Source organism: Aquarana catesbeiana, linkage group LG05 (assembly GCF_042186555.1).
Source record: "Aquarana catesbeiana isolate 2022-GZ linkage group LG05, ASM4218655v1, whole genome shotgun sequence".
Classification (NCBI taxonomy): Eukaryota; Metazoa; Chordata; class Amphibia; order Anura; family Ranidae; genus Aquarana; species Aquarana catesbeiana.
The window spans coordinates 161,243,723-161,261,335 of record NC_133328.1 but is presented as its reverse complement, the minus strand read 5'-3'; the positions used below and the strand labels follow the sequence as shown (position 1 = coordinate 161,261,335).

At 42.2% G+C, this 17,613-nt stretch overlaps 1 protein-coding gene across 2 annotated transcripts in view; it reads right to left on the bottom strand.

The window, feature by feature from the left end:
- Positions 1 to 1,692: 1,692 nt before the first annotated feature.
- CNOT10 (CCR4-NOT transcription complex subunit 10) overlaps positions 1,693 to 17,613 on the bottom strand; it is a 224,901-nt gene continuing 208,980 nt past the window's right edge. For both annotated transcript variants that reach the window (XM_073630300.1, XM_073630301.1), the window contains 2 exons: positions 16,961 to 17,036; positions 1,693 to 1,928 (listed from right to left, as the gene is read on the bottom strand). In XM_073630300.1, the coding sequence (XP_073486401.1) occupies positions 1,771 to 1,928; positions 16,961 to 17,036 (234 nt within the window). In that variant the 3' untranslated portion in view covers positions 1,693 to 1,770. The remainder of the gene's footprint in view (positions 1,929 to 16,960; positions 17,037 to 17,613) is intronic.

Sequence of the window (17,613 nt, the reverse complement as noted above, 5' to 3'; positions counted from 1 at the left end):
GGGGATGGTGTTCTTGGGGTTATAGGCAGCATTCCTTCTCCAAACATGGAGAGTTGAGTTGATGCCAAAGAGCTTGATTTTAGTCTTATCTGACCACAACACTTTCACCCAGTTCTCCTCTGAATCATTCAGATGTTCATTAGCAAACTTCAGACAGGCCTGTACATGTGCTTTCTTGAGCAGGGGGACCTTGTGGGCGCTGCAGGATTTCAGTCCTTCACTGTGTTGTGCGATACCAATTGTTTTCTTGGTGACTATGGCCCCAGCTGCCTTGAGATCATTGCTAAAACTCTTCCGAGTTCTGGGCCAATTCGTCACGATCATTGAAACTCCACGAGGCAAGATCTTGCATGGAGCCCCACACAGAGAGATTGACAGTTATTTTGTGTTTCTTCCATTTGCGAATAATCCCACCGACTGTTGTCACCCGCTCACCAAACTGCTTGGTGATGGTCTTGTAGCCCACTCCAGCCTTGTGTAGGTCTACAATCTTGTCCCCGACATCCTTGGACAGCTCTTTGGTCTTGGCCATGGTGGAGAGATTAGAGTCCGATTCTTGATTCTGTGGACAGGTGTCTTTTATACAGGTAACAAGCTGAGATTAGGAGCACTCCCTTTTAGCGAGTGCTCCTAATCTCAGCTCTTTCCCTATATAGAAGACACCTGGGAGCCAAAAATCTTGCTGACTGATAAGGGATCAAATACTTATTTCACTCCAAATGCAAATCAATTGATAACTTTTTTGAAATGCGTTTTCCTGGATATTTTTGTTATTCTGTCTCTCCCTGTTAAAATAAACCTACCATTAAAGTTATAGACTGATCATTTCTTCGTCAGTGGGCATACGTACAAAATCAACAGGGGATCAAATACTTTTTTCCCTCACTGTAAATGGACTTGTGTCCGTTTACACTCGGCTACCTCCAGATCCTATCTGATCTGGCAAAAAAAAAACAACAGGTGGCCAGATCGGATGGCAGCCGGGTGTAAACGGACAGCAAGTTCGATTACATCTGGTTGCCCATAGAGCACAGCAGGCTGTGTCTGCTCTGCATAAGACATGTCATCTGCCCGCTCTGCTCAGCAGAGGATCAGTAGACAGAGCCCCTGCTGAGAAAAAACAGATCTGGCCAATGTGAAAGGGGCCATAGACTTAAGGTCCATTTAAATGTTCGCTAGTAGTAATTTTAATGTGATATGGACATCTCCAGAACCTGACAATGTTTTCACTTACAGATAAGTTAGCTTACTGGATACATGAACACAAAGCAAACAAGACCACATGTATTAGGGACGCATGCTCCTGCACTTGAAAATATTTATTTTCCCTATTAGTGTTCCTGTCACTCACTCAAAATATACACCATACACTTTTAACTGTATAGAATTAGTTTCTCTGATTTCTTCATTACAGCTTAAAAAAAAAAAATAAAATGATGATTACAATTCTGTGTTATTTGCTGAGCTCTTTTGTAGATCATCAAAATGATGGCCAGCAGAAGACTGGGACCAGAGTGATAAAACTCATGTACCCATCCCCTGCAATGTTTATATTACCGATGATTATTCATTATGCAGGAGGGATTAAAAAATAGACTAGGAAAAAAACATTGCTCAGTTATGTCTGGACTAAATCCATGTTCATAAAACCTCATTCCTCAGAATATCATAAAAAAGCCAATCTAGATCACAAAAAGTCCAATATGCCATTTATTGATGTACTGGTTAAATTGTGCTGTTCTGCCACATCTGTCCAATGGCAAACATGCATCATTTTCTTTGCACTGTGGTGAAAGCTGGCATCTGAATTGGTTGCATTGGCTGATGGATGGGCTGGAATAATGGCTTTTTTCGGAGATCCGACAGCATTTTGATTGACGGCAGAAGCTGGTTTCTTTTGATAATCTGCAAGGCCAGCTGGGTGTTGCCTGTAACAGAAGATCAGAGGACTTCATAAGTGGCACTAGGATGGTTCAGTTCAATACAAACTAATATGTGTACAATGAGTCCCCCTGCCAGAGTGTTCTATGCAAGTTAGCTATTCTCTCCAGGGACCGCAAATCACAATGACCACTGCTGCAGGTGTTTTAAAATGTATTTACGTAGGGCTTGAAAGCTTTTAATATGAAGGCAAACTGTGTGCAGCTGCATGTTGATAATAAACTGTGTAAGTGTAGACTAAACACTCATTTACAAAATCCCCAAAACTCTGCTGCCTTTACCATAATCCCGCTAATAAGGATCAGAAATAAATCTATAACATTTACTGTTAGTTTCTCTGTGGCTATGACCACAACTCTAGATCCGAACTACAAATTGACGTTTAATAATACAACAGTCCTGTCAATAAAGAGGTTAAAAATACACTCTCCTTGGAAGATTCAAAAGGAATGTACCCTATATACAGTACTGAAAAATGTTTGTCATTGTTAGTGCAAAGCCAATATTCAATTTCACAGTAGCGCAAACAACCACATATTAGTGCTAGAGGAGTTCACATACGTATACACAAAGTGAAATCAGAGATTCAATAAAAAAAAAAAAAAAAAAGTGTATATATATATATATATATATATAAATAAAAAAAAAAAACAATCTAGACCGTACAACAAAAGTCCATGGTGAAAAAAAAGTCCAAAGTGAAACAGGAATAATATTGCACCTTGAATCCACTACCAATGTGATCAAAAAGCACTGTCTCCCTATGTGTCATTAACCCATTGCATGTCAAAGGGTGGGTAATATTAACCCCTCCAGGTTAACAGCCTGGATGGACAAACATCTTGCTTCAGGAATAAAGTTCTGCGCAAACTATTGGCGCTATATATATCTTGTATAATAATAATAATCAGGCACTGCTGTGCGAGTGTGTCTGAGAATGAAGAGACCCGAAGGAGTTACAGATTTGGAGGAGGTGACCAGAAAAGCCAAGATACCGTGACATGTAGCCACCCCTTTGTCGAAGTAGAAAATGACGAAACGCGCAGGGACCGTGGCTACGCGGAACTCGGTTGCTGCTGTGATTTTGGGAAGGACGGGAGGAGATTCCACTGACAGTTGAAACCAGCGTGGAGGTGGTGAGACTGAGATGAGCTATATCCTACCTAAACCAACCCATTTAAATGCTCAGCACAAGAGGTTTTAAATGTGAGTGGTATACTTTTTAATGGAAGTAACGCACTATTGGAAGCCTCACGCATGCAATGAGAGGAGTTGATCGGGAGGTGATACTACCAAGTGGAGATTGATTAAATACTCAAGCGTATCTGCCTTTTCCTGAGAATGAAAGGCAATTCGATCTGGTGAGTATTTCCATAGAAGGGGCTTTTTAATCACATTGGTGGTGGATTGAAGGTGCAATATTATTCCTGTTTCACTCACACAGGGGTGAATATGTGGTGATTGATTATTGGCTTTGCACCAATATTAATTTTTTGGAATTTTTCATTTTTAAAGTAGCGCCACTTATTTTAATATAATTTTGCTCCATGTCTTTAGCGCAGTGACACACACTCATTTTATATACAGTACTGGTTCAGCTTTACAGCTGAATACTCTTGCGACCTGACAAGATACGTTAAAGTAACTTGTCAGGTCATAAGAGTGTGCAAAACTAATAATACCCCCCCAAGGACAGGCACCTTGTGGTACTTTTAAAAGATACAAACATGACAAACAACTAAATGAGGCCGCAGGGTACATGCGTCAAGCTAACGAGGATGGTCTCAGCGGTCATGTCAGCAATCTAAAATGTTTACATAAGGCTGGGAAGGAACACAATTACTTAAGTCTGATCATGTTATGGCTTTAAGCCCCAAATACACGGGCCGAAGCTTCGATCGAAGAGGCATGACCGGAAAAGGTCTACGGATCGACATCCAATCAGCAAACAAATGTCTGAGAATGCGGATGGGCGTGTTCTAGCGGAGGAGGTGGGGGGCTGTCCCCCTGTGCGAACACAATAGCTCAGTGGGGGAGATTGCTGTACTAACATCGGATTGTTAGTATAGGGGCTCCTCTCGTGCTCTTCAGTTTTTTATGTTCAGCCCGCTGGGTTGAACGAAAGAAACCTGCTAGTGCGTACCAGGGTTTAGGGCAGAGGTAGCAAACCTTGGCACTCCAGCTGTGTTAAAACCACAAATCCCATCATTCCCCTTCTCTTGGGAGTCATGCCTGTGGCTGTCAGTCTTGCAGTGCCTCTTGGGACTTGTAGTTCCCCAACTGGAGCTCCAAGGGTTCCTACCCCTGCTTTAGGACTTATTCAAACAATGTGCAGTAACAGGGTTTTTTCCACATTGAATAATTGGATACACAACAGTCACTGCAGGGGCACATAGAAAACAATTGTTGTGATGTGCAGTGAAATGCAGACATGTACCATTTTTCTGCAGTGCAGAATGGCACTATGCTGCTTGGTGGAGACTTAAATGAAGTATCATGTAAAAAAAAAAAAAAAAAAACAAACAAAACAACGCAACACAAAACCGTGTAAGATGCTGATACATGGACTGCACTGTTCCATCGGACCTCGCAATGACTGCTGCCCGTGAGATAAAACACTGCATTGTACCACATTGAACGAGCCTTTAAAGTGCATCTACATATCAAAAAAAACTTTTTTTTTTCTTTTTGGATGTAATTTGGACTGTAAATTCCTGATCTTTAAATACAGTACAGGATACATACTGAATACTCAAACCCTGGGTTATAGGCTGCTACCTTCAGATGTTTGGACACATGCAAACTTTTGGAGGACATGTCCCCTGGTTGCCCCCTAAAACCCTACCTCACTCTGAGTCCTCAGTTTTGTAGCAAGCAATGTAACACAGGAAAAGTAGTAACACAAAAATAGGAGGGAGGGTGGCCTGTCCTACACTATTCTCCAAGATATGGAACAGGCAAGTCAAAATTAATTTAATCTTAACTGTACAGTACAGGACACAGGCTGAATATTCATAGACTCTGGGACGTCCCACTATAAGAAAAGTGGGCAACAACTAAGTAAAAAAACTGTGCCAGCAGACCTAACAGGCCAGGACCTTGCAGCCAAATGTTGCATCCGCAGAGGATTGGTTGGTCATCCACATTCTAAAGAATGACTTTTTACAACACGCTAGCTCTGAGAGACGTCTGACAGATGTGACAGGAACCAAGAAAGCCACTTTGTAGGATACATCTAAGGGGATTGCAAAGGTTAGTTTTTGCAGTGTAGAGAACCAGATTGAGGTCCACGTCCTGGTCAAGTCCTGTTGTAAGAAGGCCAAAATACGAGGCACAGAGTAATCTCTTGAAATGAAGGACCTTTTTTTCAAACCAGGAATAAAAGGATTTCCAGGTACGAAAATAGATCTTTCATCCTTTTGGAAGTGGCTTTTCTTGCTTTTAACAATATAAGAATGACAGACTTTAAGACCCCTCAATCCCCATAAGACTTGGGTTCAACAGCCAAGAAAGAGACTGAGAAGCAGGATAGAGTAGGGGGACTTGTGACAGCAGGTCTGGCCTGTTGGTAAAAGGTCAGGGGTCGTCGCGTAGCAGTCCGAGTATGTCGGGGCTAGTTTGGTGCAATGAGAATCACTGGTTTTTATTTCTTGCTCTATTTTGCTTAATAGGCGAGGCACACTTTACACTGGTGAAAATGCAAAGATTAGCCTGAATTGAGATCAGGGAATTATCACAGCATCTGGCGCCAATGCTAGAGGATTCTTGGTCCGGACCACAAACGGAGGTCATTTGTTAAAGAATAAACATTGCTCAAGGTCCGTCTCCATCTGTCCCACCTCCACTGTACACTAGCAGGCGCTGGCCCTGTAATGCCACGTACACACGAGTGGACTTTACGGCAGACTTGGCCTGGAGGACCGGAGTCCGTCGGATAATTCGCGTGTGGGCTCCAGCGGACTTTTTTCCCCCAAAAGTTTGACGGACCTAGAAATAAAACATGTTTCAAATCTTTCCGACGGACTCGAGTCCGGTCGAAAAGTCCGCTCGTCTGTATGCTAGTCCGACGGACAAAAACCGCCGCTGGGGCAGCTATTGGCAAATTCCTTGTTTTAGTCCGGTCGTACGTCATCACGTACGAATCCGTCGGACTTTGGTTAATTGTGTGTAGGCAAGTCCGTTCATTCGAAAAGTCAGTTGAAAAGTCCGTCAGACCTACTCTGTCGAAAAGTCCGCCCGTGTGTACGTACGCGGCATTAGCTGCAGACTTCACAATGTGAGGAAAATAATCTGGTTGGCCACACATCCGATAAAACCACCTTTCTTTTGACACATTCCAAGTATACAATCCACAATACAACAATTGTATTACTGTTATTGTTATTATTAACAAATATATCACAACAGCTAAAGCGTTTCATGCCAACATCAGCGCTTAATCATAGCTATGATCAAGCAAGGATGACGACGTTTCAAAATAAAAAGGTGGTTTTATCGGATGTGCAGCCAACCAAAATCTTTTCCTTATGTTAAGAGGTAATTTGTTGTTCAGTCTGGAAGCCAGGTTACATCCAGGACCACCCCCAATCTGTGACATATTAGATTGAAGATGTTGGGGTAAGGTGCCCATCCCCTTGTTTCAGGCAGTGACAGCTTAGGTAAACTACATGCCAATTGTCAACTCCTGAGATGTGGGCACCAGTGATCATTGGACAAGGTTTTTCAGTCCATGAGATGATCGGGTTGGCTTCCTTCAAGACTGCATAACTCCTGGTACCCTCTTGGGCATTGAAAACAGAGGAGTCCTTCAAGAGAAACTGCAGTTTGCTCACATAATTTGTAATAAAAACATCTTTGCCATTCTGAAACTTCCCTCCAACCACTTTGCATATTATTTTATATATACTGTGATTCTGTACTTGCCAAATATGCTGCAGAAATCTCCCTCCACTGAGTCTGGCTGCAACCATTTTAACTGTGTGCAGCTGAATCTGCTTCCTGTTCACTTCCTGGATTTACATAGACACAGAGGCACACCTCCAGCTCTGAAGCTCTCATTGTCCCTCTTATGACTCATCCCCCCTCCCTTCCTGGCAAACTCTCACGAGAGCGAGAGAGAGCGAGCTGTGCATATCATAAGCCTAGGCTTTTTACCAGACAAGAAACAGGAAGTGGGCTGTATAAGGTACTTACTAGCAGAAAAAAAAAAAAACGTTTTACTATCCAAAGTTAAAACAAGGGCAAAAGATTTAATAGATGGAAAGTTAAAAAATGACTGAAGTTCTGCTTTCAGAAGATGGTCATCTAGATAACCTGGATTCCCAGAGTTCCTAAAAGGGCAAGAAGAGGTACAAGGAACTTTGTGAATACTCTGGGAGCAAAGCATACGCCAAATGGCAGTGCAGCAAACTGGAACTTATCTTCCACTACAATATGTAGTAAGCTTTTGCCATGGTTACCTTTTGCCGGATTTCCACCATTGCTATGGGAAGTGGGGTAATCACAGTGTAGGGTAAGCATGAGATTTGAGGTAGGCATGTCAGAGAAGGAAAACTTAGGACCCTGTAGCTAAGTACACGCATTGCATAAAGTGCCAAGAAGAGCACCCAAGCAGGATCCAGTGCACAGCGCAACATTATGGGCAGTCCCCGCAGTGTGGAGCCCGACTCCAAAAGGTTTTTTCCAAGGCTGCACCAGTCCAGATGCACTGCTTCTATTGTGTTAGAAGACAGTAAGGCTACTTTCACACTGGGGCGGAGGGACGTTAGCAGGCTTTTCGACCATTATCGGGGTGCTTTTAAACCCGCTAGCAGCCAAATAAAGGGTTAAAAGAGCCCGCAAAGCGTTGCTGCCCATTGATTTCAAGAGCAGGGGCGGTGGAGGAGCGGTGTATACACAGATTCCGCACCGCCCCAAAAAAGCTGCTTGCAGGACTTTTTTCCTGTCCTGCAAGCGCACCGTCCAGTGTGAAAGCACTCGGGCTTTCACACTGGGGTGGTTTGAGAGGCGCTTTTCAGGTGTTCTTTTTAGTGCAAAAATGCCTGAAAAGCACCCCAGTGCGGAAGGGGTCTAAGGAGTTAAAGAGCCGACTGAATAATCTGAGGGAAAAAACAAAACAAAATTAGTTAAGCAAAAGTGATTTCTCTGTAAGGGAGAAAAGGTCCATCACCTTAGGACACTAACATAAAAATGAGGACTCACAGAGTGGGGTAGAGTTATAGGAGGGATGCCCAGAGGGCGTCCTTAAAAACTTGCCAGAGTCCAATCACCTGAAGGTAACAGCCTACCTATATAACCTGGGTTTATGTATATTAAGCCTGTGCCCTGTACTGTACATTAATATAACCATTTTATTTGTCTGTTTTTGTTAGAGAGAGACTCACCACCACATCCTGTCCTGGGGAAACCTTTTTACCCAACAGAAAGGGAAAAAAAAAAGTTAGGACAGGGCAATGTTTACCATGATGTAGCATTCCCTCTTTTAATACTCTGCAAACGCCAGGGAACAGAGGAGACCAGTTTCTTTTGTCCTATTCTTGCCCGATGTAGGATTCTAACTGCTCAACAGTCCTGGTTCTTCTTGGTCATATTTGTTGTTTCAAGATGTGCCAAATATTTACAATTGGTTAAGGTGTGGACTGCAGGCAGGTCAATCAAGCACCTGGACTCTTCTATTATAAAGCCACGCTGTTGTCAAAGATACAGTATGTGTTTTAGCATTGTCCTGCTGAAATATGCAAGGCCTAACTTGAAAAAAAAGACATTGGGGTTTATTTACTAAAGCTGGAGAGTGCAAAATCAGTCTCACTTCTGCACAGAAACCAATCAGCTTTTAACTCCAGCTTGTTCAATTAAGCTTTGGCAAGAACACCTGGAAGCTGATTGGTTTCTATGCAGAAGTGAGCCTGATTTTGCACTTTCCAGCTTTAGTAAATAAAGCAATGTCTGGATGAGAGCATATGCTGCTCTAAAACCTGGATATATCTTTTATTATTGATGGTACCTTGCCAGATGTGCAAGCTGCCCATTTCATACGCACTCATGCGCCCCCATACCATCAGAGACATAGGCTTTTCAACAGATTACTAACAAGCTAGAAGGTCCCTCTTCTCTTTAGTCCAGTGGATGCAGCACGCATGGTTGCCAAAAAGAATGTAAAATTTTGATTCTTCCAAGTACAGAACAGTTTTTCACCTTGCAACAGGCCATTTAAAATGAGCTGTGGCCCAGACAATAGGGTTTCTAGATTATATTCAAATATGGCTTCTTTGCATGATAGAGCTTTACCATGCATTATTGGATGAAATAGTGAACTGTGTTCACAGTGATTTTTAGCAATATTCCTGAACCCATACAGTGATGTCCATCACAAAATCATGCCAGTTTTCCAGATTCTCTGAATCTTTTGATATTATGTGTTGTCAAGGATGATACATTTAAAGTCTTTTCTAGTTACTGCTGAGGAACATTATGAAATTGTTTGACAATTTTTAGATGCAGCTTTTCACAGACTGGTGAACCTCTGCCCATCTTTACTTCTGAGATATTCTGACTCTGTAAGGCCCCTCTCACACGAGGCGGACTCCGCTTCCACAGAGTCCGCTGACTCAGCGGGAGATCTCTCCGTTGATCTCCGCTGAGCCGGCGGATGACAGGTCCCTCTCTGCTCACTGAGCGGGGAGGGGCTTGTCAGGCGCCGCTGCCGCCTATGGAGGGATCGGATGAAAACGGACAGCATGTCCGTTTTCGGCAGATCTCACCCGATCCGATAGCGACAGACCTGGACGTAGGGCCATCCGTCTGCTTTTAGCGGATCGGACCGGGTCGGATGTCAGTGGACACGTCTCCGCTGACATCCGTCGTTCCATAGGCTAACATTGAGCGCCCGTTCAGGTCCGCCGTCAAAACTGACAGGCGGACCTGAACGGTCCGATCGTGTGAAAGGGGCCTAAGATGCTCACTTTATACCCAATTATGTGACTGACCTGTGGCCAATTAACCTAATTGGTTGCAAAATGTTCCTCCAGGTCTTCCTTGTTAGTACCACTTGGCCAGCTTGTTGCAGCCCTGTCCCAGTTTTTTTGAGACCTGTTGCTGCCATCAATTTTGAAATAACCTTATTTTTTTCTTAAAATGGTACATTTTCTCAGTTTATATGTTTTCTATTTTCTAGTGTGAATAAAATATGGGTTTATGAGAATTGCAAATCATTGCATTCTATTTTTATGTAGATTTTACAGAGCAACCAAACTTTTGGAACTGGGCGATGTAGATTTTACAGAGCAACCAAACTTTTGGAACTGGGGGATGTAAATGCAGCCCATTGTTTTCGATGTGTCTGTACACACAAAAGTGTAAATGTGCGCTGCATATAGATATGAAAAATTGTCTTTTTAAAAATACAAAAAATCAAAGTTGTCAGTCAGTATTTTACGTACGTAACATGTTAATTTGAAAAGGTTAAAATTGCATTCTGGGAGCTCGAATTTTACTTATGTACGCACAAATACACATAAAATGAATACAAGAAACATCAGTACAGTGTGCAGGTACCCTTAAAGAGGAATTGCAACTCTGAAAGCAGTGCCCAAAAAAGGCAGACAGAGAGCAGAGAACTATTTATTAGTATCGTCTTGTCTCCCTGCAGCTGATGATCTCCTCATTACCAATTTATCATGCCTTATTCTGACCTGTGTCTATATAAGGAGGTGACCTCTGACAGAGGAAGGACTTTGCCTCCTTATGTCAAAGCCTCCAGCAAGGAAAACAGTGTGCAGCACAATACTGACATCTTAAAATCATACGCCAAATCCAAAAGAGACTAGCAGGCAAGGATGCCTCATATCTCAGGCTACAGATCTAAAGCTTTGGGGCTGTAGCCACACTGACATACTAAGGAAGAGCACTGTTATTTTTCAGGAGGAATCCAGGTTCAGGGTACTGCTTAGACACAATAAACATTTCTAGATGTTCCCTATAACATGCAAATATAAAAATTTCGAGTTCAGGTTCACTTTAATTCATTCTGACCAGAATTAAGTCCTAAAGACAGAAAACATTCTTTGTCATGAAGCGGTTAATTTGTAGTTCTCACATGAGTTGGAAAAGCCACACCTTTACCTGTTTTACTTAATTTTATGTGCATGTTATGCAAGAGAGGAAAAAAACAAACAAACACCCCATTGGTATAGATTTATACGAGATTTATATGAGATTTATATGAGACATACAGTGCCTTGAAAAAGTATTCACACCCCTTGAAATTTTCCACATTTTGTCATGTTACAACCAAAAACTTAATTGTGTATAATTGGGATTTTATGTGACAGACCAACACAAAGCGGCAGGAAAATAAGAGATTTCTATTTTTCTTACAAATAAATGTCCGCAAAGTGTGGCATGCATTTGAATTCAGCCCCCCGGATTCAATACTTTGTAGAACTACCTTTCACTGCAATTACAGCTGCAAGTCTTTTTGGGTATGTCTACCAGCTTTGCAAACCTAGAGTGACATTTTTGCCAATTCTTCTTTGCTAAATAGCTCAAGCTCAGATTGGATGGAGAGCATCTGAACAGCAATTTTCAAGTCTTGTAACAGATTCTCAATTTGATTTAGGTCTGGACTTTGACTGACCCATTCTAACACATGAATATGCTTTGATCTAAACCATTCCATTGTAGCTCTGGCTGTATGTTTAGGGTCGTTGTCCTGCTGGAAGGTGAACCTCCGGCCCCAGTTTCAAGTCTTTTGCAGACTAACAGGTTTTCTTCTAAGATTGCCCTGTATTTTGGCTCCATCCATCTTCCCATCAAATCTGACCAGCTTCCCTGTCCCTACTAAAGAAAGCATCCCCACAACATGATACTGCTACCGCCATGTTTCACGGTGGGGATAGTGTGTTCAGGGTGATGTACAGTGTTAGTTTTCAGCCACACATAGCGTTTTGCTTTTAGGGTCTCATCTGACCAAAGCACCTTCTTCCACTGTTTGCTGTGGTCCCCACATGGCTTCTTGCAAACTGCAAACAGGACTTCTTATGGCTTTCTTTCAACAATGGCTTTCTTCTTGCCACTTTTCCATAAAGGCCAGATTTGTGGAGTGCATGACTAATCGTGGTCCTATGGACAGATTCTTCCACCTGAGCTGTGGATCTCTGCAGCTCCTCCAGGAGTTACCATGGGCCTCTTTGCCTTGCCTGTCAGTTTAGGTGGACGGCCATGTCTTGGTAGGTTTGCAGTTGCGCAATACTCTTTCCATTTTCGTATGATGAATTGAATGGTGCTCTAAGATGTTCAAATCTTGGAATTTTTTTATAACCTAATCCTGCTTTAAACTTCTCCACAACTTTATCCCTGAGCTGTCTGGTGTGTTCTTTGGCCTTCATGATGCAGTTTTTTCACTAAGGTCCTCTAACAAACCTCTGAAGGCTTCACAGAACAGCTGTGTTTATACTGAGATTAAATTACACAGGTGGACTCTATTACTAATTAAGTGACTTCTGAAGGCAATTGATTGCACTAGATTTATTTAGAGGTATAAGAGTAAGGCTATGTTTCCACTAGTGCGTCCCCAAAGTCGCGCGATTTTTTACCGCGATTTTACCGCGACTTTTTACCGCGATTTGAAGCAATGCCTGTATCTATGGACCTCAAGTCGCATCAAAGTGGGACCAAAGTAGTGCAGGGACTACTTTGAAGTCGCTGCGACTTGAAGTCGCACAGATATGAACGGTACTCATTGGAAATCATGGGAAACAATTTGTCATGCGACTTTTCAGTCCCAAGTCGCATGAAAAGTCGCACTAGTGGAAACAGAGCCTAAAGGGGGCTGAATACAAATGCACGCCATACTTTTCAGATATTTGTAAAAAAATTAGAAAATGTATAATTTTCCTTCCACTTCACAATTATGTGCCCCTTTGGGTTGGTCCATCACATAAAATCCCAATAAAATACATTTAAGTTTTTGGTTGTAACGTGACAAAATGTGGACAATTTCAAGGGGTATGAAGACTTTTTCAAGGCACTGCATGAGAATAGAAAACCCATCTGATGTGAAAAAAAAGTCTGCTGACAAAGGCCCCTCAAACAAGTTTGTTGATACTATCTTGCAGCTTCTTCATTAGACATTTCATCTACCCATCTTTGTGCCTTAGAACAAAATCTTTAGTCCATGCAAGCAGGTTGCATCTGTTCTGTATGTAATGCCAGCTGCAGCCACATCTAAGTTCTAGATTATGCAACAGATATCTTTAAAGAAATAATAGGAAATGTGCTCAGGCGCTATATGTACTGTAAATCTACTTTAATAAACAGATTTCAACTATTTCAATGCACATTTGATAAAAAAAATTGGGCATTATTGGTATTGGTTGACTACATAACAATCAGTGCAGGTAACTAACTGCTTCAGTATTGGTGCTTTCTCAGATTCAAAGAAAACACAAATGCCCCTGAAAGCCAAAGGGTTAAGTGTTAATGCTGGTAATATTAGAGTGCCTGCCCCAGGCAGAAGAACCTGATCGCATGGTAATGCCATTTGTCAGAGAAGAGATCACAACTGAGCATTTCTAAAATTGATTTTGCTGGACAGAAAAAAAAACCCACAGTAAATGCTCCTTGCTAAGGAAGATGAATAAAGTGTGGCACCAGGCAATGCCCTGGGGAAGAGTGAGATGAGGTAAGCAGAATATTCACTTCAATGATGTATAGTAGATTTCACACACAAAGAAAAAAAAATGATGTGATGTGGGTCCTTTACACTGTAACCACTTCATACTCTTATTAGACACCAATTCACATGGCAGAAGGGAAATCCAGCAGCTCAAAAGGACTCCTCCACTAATAAAGGTTCTGTTATCAATCCCTCCAAAGTACTAATCAAGTCGCAGGTTTTTAAAATATTTGTATTTAAAAGGGGTTAACTTTTTTGCATGCAGACTTAAAGCTCTTGTCAAGAGACAATCTGACCGAGGGAGGTGTCCATTGCTAGAAGCCTAGTTTTCCTAATCTGCTATGGCGGGCAGAATGGGAAATATGAGGGAGTAAGGTTTAAAGTTCCCAAGCCATCTGTGGGTCTTTTTATCAATGTTTACTATTGAAATAATACTAAAATACAACAAGGTGTTAACACATAGAAAAAGCTGAAAACTGTAGGCAAATGGTTACATTGCTGACATTGCCAGGATATAGAAACACATTAAAGCCCAACACCAGCCAAAACTTCTGGATTTAAGTCTACTGCTAACCAAAATGTTTTTTATTTAATTTCTGTCTGTGTCCCTACTGGGGAGATTTCCATTCTCTTCCTGTCAGGATAGTTAGACTTCAGCCTAGTACACATAGGCCGCATGTCGGGCTGCATCGGCTGGTTCAATAGAAACCAGCTGTCATTCGGCCCGTGTTTACTGGAGTTGGTGCGACAGAAACCAGCTGGCTTCTAACGATAGGGCATGACCGAAAAAGGTCTGCTGATCGGCTCCGGATCAGTGTTCTCAGCCAATGGCTGAGAGCGCTGACGGAGTGTTCTGCGTGGGGGGATTGGGATTTGGGGGCATTAGAACACAATAGAGCAGCAGGGGAGATCGCTGTACTAACGTCAGATCGTTTGTACAGCGGCAACTCCTGAGCTGTCAGTTTTTTTGCTCAGCCCTGCTGGGTTGAATGAGAAAAAACTACTGGTTTGCACAAGGCTAGTATTTAGATCTTCTGCACTGAATAAGAAAAGGGTATTGCAACTCCTCACCATTCTTTTATGCAGTATCTATTGTATATATCTGTTATTCCACTGGCCAACACCCAGCAAACTCCTTTGCAAGCTTTCCACCCTCCAGCTTCTTATACAAACAGGACCAAAAAGAATTTTCATTCTCGAGTGTTTCTGAAGCCGCTATCGTGTCTAAAGCACAAACCTATTTTTCTTTTTTGTTCAGCAAAAAAATATTGGTTTCCTGCATCCACACAAACTGGATGGATGGAGGAACCTCTCCGCTGGTACAATGTATTCTGATAGCGGTACCCGCAGCTGTCACAATACACCGATTAGTGTCCGTAGCCGATTTTCTGAAAGGTCCAATCAACAGTAGTTCATTCAATGAATTTGGTCAGTACCTGTTGAACCGGCCGAATTTGAATCAGTTTATGGCCAACTTAAGCCTGAGGTAATATCTTTTTGGTATGAGAGGGAAAGAGGTGGGAATATGCCCTGGCAAAAAAATATATGAGGAGCTGGGAGGTGGTGCTATTTAACTAGAAAGATATACCTTTACATTTTGGACTGCAGTAACCCTTTCACAATCAATATATACAGTAAGGTGAAAAAAAGTATTAGATCCCCTGCTGATTTTGTACGTTTGCCCACTGACAAAGAAATGATCAGTCTATAATCTTAATGGTAGGTTTATATTAACAGTGATAGACAGAACAACAAAGAAAATCGCATTTCAAAAAAGTTATAACTTGATTTGCATTTTAAACGAGTGAAGTAAGTATTTGACCTCTTCGCAAAACATGACTTAGTACCTGGTGGCAAAACCCTTGTTGGCAAACACAGAGGTCAGACGTTTCCTGTAGCTGGCCACCAGGTTTGCACACATCTCAGGAGGGATTGTGTCCCACTCCTCTTTGCAGATCCTCTCCAAGTCATTGAGGTTTCGAGACTGACGTTTGGTAACTCGAACCTTCAGCTCACTCCACATTTTCTATGGGATTTCTATGGGCTAGGCCACTCCAGAACGTTAATGTGCTTCTTCTTAAACCACTTTGTTGCCTCGGCCGTGTGTTTTGGGTCATTGTCATGCTGGAACACCTATCCATGATCCATTTTCAAAGGCCCTGGCTGAGAGGTTCACACCCAAGATTTGACGGTGCAGGGCCCCATCCATAATCCCTTTGATGCGGTGAAGTTGTCCTGTCCCCTTAGCAAAAAAACACCCCCTTTCCACCTCCTTGTTTGGTGATGAGGATGGTGTTCTTGGGGTCATAGGCAGCATTCCTCTTCCTCCAAACACGGCGAGTTGAGTTAATGCCAAAGAGCTTGAATTTGGTCTTATCTGACCACAACAAGTTCACCCAGTTCTCCTCTGAATCATTCAGATGTTCATTAGAAAAACTTCAGACGGGTCTGTACATGTGCTTTCTTGAGCAGGGGGACCTTGCGGGCGCTGCAACATTTCAGTCCTTCACGGCATAGTGTGTTACCAATTGTTTTCTTGGTAACCATGTTCCCAGCTGCCTTGAGATCATTGACCAGATTCTCTTGTGTAGTTCTGGGCCGATTCCTCACCATTCTTATGATCATTGAAACTCTACGAGGTGAGATCTTGCATGGAACCCCAGACCGAGGGAGATTGACATTTATTTTGTGTTTCTTCCATATGCAAAAAAACCCCAAAAAAACGCACCAACTGTTCTCACCAAGCTGCTTGGCGATGGTCTTGTAGCCCATTCCAGTATTCTGTAGGTCTACAATCTTGTCCCTGACATCCTTGGACAGCTCTTTGGTCTTGGCCATGGTGGAGAGATTGGAATATGTATGATTGATTGCTGCTGTGGACTGGTGTCTTTTACACAGGTAACAAGTCAAGATTAGGAGCACTCCCGTTTAAGAGAGTGCTCCTAATCTTAGCTCCTTACCTGTATAGAAGACACCTGGGAGCCAGAAAGTTTGATGATTGATAGGAGATCAAATACTTATTTCACTCATTAAAATGCGAATCAATTTATAACTTTTTGAAATGCGTTTTTCTGGATTTTTTTTTGTTATTCTGTCTCTCACTGTTAAAATAAACCTACCATTAAAATTATAGACTGATCATTTCTTTGTCAGTGGGCAAACGTACAAAATCAGCAGGGGATCAAACACTTTTTTCGACTCACTGTACTTTAGTGCTCCCTAGCTGGGAAGGTGTTCACAGACCCATTTAAATCCATCTCAGTGTTTCACTCTCCAATTCGCAACTGTTAGGACACAGCTAGGGATAGGTGGCGTTGTAGGTAGTGAACGTGGAGGGATTGTTACCATTCTGCAGTTCTAGGTAAACTGCCAGCAGAATTGCCTCTGGTGGGATTTCTTTCGGATGAATCATAGAAGAAGCCTGAAAAAAAAAGTAAAAAGAAATAGAAAAAAAAAATACGTAAAAAAACAAAAAAAAAACAAAAAACAAACAAACAGTGCAATCCAATAATAACTTATTAGGGTCAAAAGGTGCTCCACAGATACAACTCCCAGATGTACAGCTGAAAGCTGATCCTTGGCAAGACTCATCTCAAGGCATAATGCTATTGCTTTTAGCTCTAATTGCTGGGGCAACTCCCTCTAGGCGCAACACCATTCCATGATGCCTGTATTTCTACACAGCATTTAAACCTGCCTGGCAGGGACAAAGCATTGCCTCTATTAAACAGGCAGAAACAAAGAATGCTGTGGAGAGAATGATGCAGGAGGAAAAAACACCAGAGTATGAATTATGCTGAACTGCACGCATTAAAAACGTACATACCGTAACTGAGGTGACATTACAGTGCTAGAGAACATGTTACCTACTGAGTGCAATTTCCTTAAAGGCAGTGTTGTTGCTAAGGAGACACACTAACATTAAAGTGTTACTAAAATGAATAATTCACCAAAGGTGGACCACAGTGTTGCCACCATCCCTTGTACAAAATTGTAAA